The 4561-nt window shown below is 56.1% G+C and overlaps 1 protein-coding gene across 1 annotated transcript in view; it reads left to right on the top strand.

Moving 5' to 3' along the window:
- The first annotated feature begins 270 nt into the window (after positions 1–270).
- DAB2IP (DAB2 interacting protein) overlaps positions 271–4561 on the top strand; it is a 209595-nt gene continuing 205304 nt past the window's right edge. The window contains exon 1 of the mRNA XM_042245746.1: positions 271–417. Within this exon, the coding sequence (XP_042101680.1) occupies positions 378–417 (40 nt within the window). The 5' untranslated portion in view covers positions 271–377. The remainder of the gene's footprint in view (positions 418–4561) is intronic.

Genomic DNA, 4561 nt, shown 5'->3' with positions numbered 1-4561 from the left:
AGCCAGCTTCCAGATGCTCAGCCCAGGCTCACCCTTACCTCTTAGCTTTTCCATTTGCGCAGGCCGGCCAGATCCCCGCAGCCAGCGTCGCGGGCAGCCAGGCCAATTGTCCCGGCGTCTTCCTATTTTAGACATCTCTGCTGCCTCGGTCCCTTCTAATGTTTCCAGCCAGGCTGCGGGGGGAGGAAAAAGAGGTTACTGCTACTTTAAATGTACTGTATGAAGGCAAGGGCTGGAAAGGGGCCTGCGTGCAGGAATACCCAGTCATCTAGTTGGAAAAGCCGCCAGATGGAATACAAAAGGAGAAACCCAGACGCTCATGGAGACAGCCTCGGTTCATAAATCAGGTGGGGCCAGGGGCTGGGGGCCCATACGCCATGGAGCCCGACTCCCTCTTGGACCAAGACGACTCCTTCGGTAAGACCAGAGCCCCGGCAAAGTGGCAGAGTGCTGCTCAGGGAGGCTTTCTCTGTTTGCTGCGGGAATCCAGGAATACAAGTTGAAGCGGGGAGGAAGATGGGCACTGCCTGGTGTGGGGACCTGTGGGTCATGGGTGCCGGGGGTTGCGGGGCACAGAGCTGAAGGGTCCCCGGAGCCAGCGTTCCTTGGGACCAAGCATCGGTGGGGTTGGGGGAGGGAGCAGGAGTTTTTGGCCGCTTCTGTTTTGCTCCTGGACCAGAAGGAAAGGAAGTTTGCAGCCCCCTGCCTGTCTGCCTCACTCGCGGTCGTCCCCAGGCCTGCTGGCTGCGGTGGGGGATTTAATTAGTGAGATCCTGCAGATAAATATAGATGGACCAGGCAGAGGAACGCAGTCTGTAATTAAAGCCAGGCTGCAAGCATTCCCCGCTCTGCAGGGCCCCAGGGGCTGCCCCCGGGGAGCGCCCCTGCCGCAGCCTTCCTGCAAACCCTGGGCGGATTGTTGGGCGAAAGTTGCTTGGGACAGAGCCCTTGTCGGAAGCTGGTGGCGAGGAACTTGCACTTTTCCCAGTGGATCAGCCATGGCAGTTTCTGCAGGCTGGGGGCTCCAGGGTTGCAGGGGTCTAAGACCCGGATTGCTCAGCCCGGCCAGGCTGTGCACTTTTGGTTAGGATGCCGGGGGTGGGGGGGTTGAGGGGGGCACTCTGGCCATGTCTGTGATGTGGGAAGATGGGAAGCAGGAGGGCCAGAGGGTGGCTGAGGGACTGAGGAGCGCTGGGCTGGGGGGACATAGGTTTTAAGGCTCTGTAAGGAGGGGGCCCTGTTGGCCTCGGAGAGGAGAGCTAGTCAAGGGAGGCGTTGCTCCAGCTAGGATCAGCCTTTTGGGGACCTAGATCATCCTGGGCCTACGGTTCCTGCTAAGAAAACTGTGTGCTTCTCCCCCTGGACCTCCACCCCCACCCCAGCCAGGCCTGGCTGCAGGGCACAGATTCAAAGCCAAATTTCCTCCCTCCTGCCTGCTCCAGTTCTTTCCAAGGAGAGGGGCTCTTGCCACGTTTGGAGCTGCACCCCTCAGGGGAGCTTGGCGCCACCTAGCCTAGCCTAGCCCACGGACCTAGCATCTTTGGGAGGTCGGGTGGCCAGTGGATGCCTGCCAAGTGACCTCCACGTGCCAGGCTCTGTGTCAGGGTCAGGGGTGCAGGATGAGAGAACTCAAACCTAAGAAACAGTTTGTAATTAGTGAATGGAGAGAGGAAAGAGAGAGGGAGGGAGCAAGGGAGGGAGAAAAGGGAGATGGCGCCTTGGCCCTGGAAGAGCTCCTGGCCTCCAGTGGGAGACAAAGGATAGGAGACTGGATTCTGAGTGATGAGTTCCTGGGGGAGAGGTGGGGGCAGACAGTCTGGAGTGTGGGATAGACCTGCCTGTCTGCACAGGTGTCCACCTGAACTTGGCAGGGGGACACCTAGATACTACCCCATGGAGGGCACAGACCCCTGTCTGGAGGACCAACCCAGAGCCAAGCAGGGCTCCAAATCCCTCTGTCTCCCTACCTGGAGCTCACTGGTGTCTCAGAAACCCACAGCCTCCACCTGCTGTCCCACAGGTTTGCTAGCAGCAGTCTTGGGGCAGGGTAAGTCTGGGGTCCCTGGAAACGGAGACTGCTTGCGCCATAACTGAAGGGCCCATGCACCAGCTCCTTGTCCTCCCTTGTTGTGGGAGCCTGTGGTTGGCCTTCTGGAAGCTGGGCAGGCAGCAGTGAGGTGCCTGGGATCTGAGGGGAAAAGACGAGGGGACGGGACAGTTCCTCAAGAAAGTGATGAGCAGGAATGGAGGGGAGCTCAGGAAGTCCTTGGAAGTGGTCCCAAGCTGAAGGGACCATTCTGGCCAGGTCCTACAGTTATTCATCTAATAAATACTACTTTCAGATCCTGAACTAAGTTTTGGGGTTGGAGAGACAAGTCAAACCTTATCTCTGCCTTTGTGACACTCCAAGGCTAGTCTGGGAGAGAGGTAAGCACTGAAGGGAAGGCCAAGGCCCCGTGGAATCCTTAACCCCACACTTGGAGTCCAGGAAGGCTTCCTGGAGGAGGTGACTCCCCCACCAAAGAAGTGGATGACTCCTTCTTTTGTGAAACAATTTCTTCACCTGGCTTCTGGGATAGGCCACCCTCCTGATTTTCTCCTATCTATCTCCCAGTCTTTTTTTCTGGTTCCTTCTTTTGGACTCCTCACTCTCCCTGTTAACCACAAGGACCCTTCAGCAAGGTTGATCTTTTCTGCCTCCCTCTGTGATCTGACTCTTCTGTCCTCATCCCGGCTCTATAGGCTCCAGTCACACTGCTCTGTCCTTCCTCACACTCACCAAACTAGTTAACACCCTCAGGGCCTTTGCATATGCTATTTCCTTTGCCTGGAATACTTTCCCTCTCTTTCTTCATTGAGGTAAATTCCTCCTCCTCCTCCCAGGCTCCAGTGAAAGTCACTTCCTCAGCGACGCCCTCCTTAGATCACGTTACTCTGTCAAATTAGAGCCCACTCTGCTACCCTCTCTTTTCCTTTATAGGAACGGTTCCTAGTCGCACATGGGCTTTCCTTACGGCTCAGCTGGTAAAGAATCTGCCTGCAATGCAGGAGACCCTGGTTCGATTCCTGGGAAGATCGAACTGGAGCAGGGAAAGGCTGCCCGCTCCAGTATTCTGGCCTGGAGAATGCCATGGACTGTATGGTCCATGGGGTCGCAAAGAGTCGGACACGACTGAGCGACTTTCACCTTCATATTCAGTCCCCTAGTCGCCCATTATGGTACATGTATGAGTTTAACCTCTGTCCCCCACTCATCTCTAAGGGTCCTGACAGCTCTTATCCCCAGAGCATGGCGCTCTGCCTGGCCTGTAGTGAGAATCCAACAATGCTTGTGAACAAGTGAGTGAGCAGACGATTCAGTTGGCTCAGCCACCTCTAGGGGTTCTCTGACACTTCAGGTGATGGTGATGCTTCTTGACCGGGTGATGCCCGGTCAAGGGATGGTGAGTTGAGCTCCCTGGGGACCCAGGATGGGGACAGGGTGGGGAGAGGCGCAGCTGGAGGAAGGGCTCTGGGTCGCCCTTCTCTTCTTCAAGCAGAGCAAGACTTTCTTCCATTTGGTGGATATCGTGAGCTCTGCATTCACCAGGTGCTCAGGGGCTGAGAGGAGTTTGGCTGCATCCCTAGCCGCTGACTCTGATGTTCTGGAGGCCTCAGCACATTCAGGGTATCTTAGCAGACAGGGCTGAGTAGAGCCCCATGGGGTGTCCTGAGACACAGGACCTTAGAACAAGGTCCTTAGAACGATGTCCTTAGAACAAAGTCATTGAGGGCTCAGACCACAGCTGGGGCGAGTGGCACACACAGGAGCAGAGATCTCTTTTATACACAATCGGGGCAGGAAGGCAAGGGCTTAGAGCCTGCACACTAACCCTAGCAGAGCCCTTCATGGAGGTGGCTCAGTTTCCCCAAGTGTAAATTGGGGTGAGGACCAGACAAGATCTGACTGACTCCCTCTGGCAAGGGCCTTTCAGAGCTGCATGGAAAGGCCAACCTAGAGAAGCAAAGCACAGTACTTCCTTCTCGTATCCTCTGATAGCCAAGGAAGGGGACGAGGGGATCACCCAGTCACTGACTTGACTCCCACTCAAGACCCTGAGATCCTCGCGGGCAGGCGCTGTGTCTTATTTGCTGCTCTCTCTAGGGTCCTGCACAGTGCCTGGCCCTGAGAAGGTGCTCCATATGCGTTCACGGGATGAATGAATGAATGAGTGAATGAGCTGGATGCTGCCCTTAACTTGATCATGCCCTCAGGCCTCTTCCTCTTCTCTGGGCTTCTGGTTCCTTAACTGTCCGATGAGGGTACTGTCCTCCACACCCCCGACTGTTCCCAGCTCTGACCATCTAAGAGTCTAATTCCGACTCAGCACTTGGCACCCTCTTGCCTCCCTGTGGCCTGAGCCACATCCATCCTGGGTGGCCTGGATTGAATCCTTGCTCCTTGTTCAAACTCAGCTTCTTTGTCCGACAAATGGACAGACTCAGCGCTGCCCTGCCTGTGTCCTGGGTTGACTGGGGTCTCCAGAGGGGTGATTGAGATGAAACCACAAGAGGCTGGACA

The sequence above is a fragment of the Ovis aries genome, chromosome 3 (assembly GCF_016772045.2).
Source record: "Ovis aries strain OAR_USU_Benz2616 breed Rambouillet chromosome 3, ARS-UI_Ramb_v3.0, whole genome shotgun sequence".
In the NCBI taxonomy this organism is placed as follows: Eukaryota; Metazoa; Chordata; class Mammalia; order Artiodactyla; family Bovidae; genus Ovis; species Ovis aries.
The sequence above is the reverse complement of the archived record's forward strand: the minus strand, read 5'-3'. Positions and strand labels throughout refer to the sequence as shown.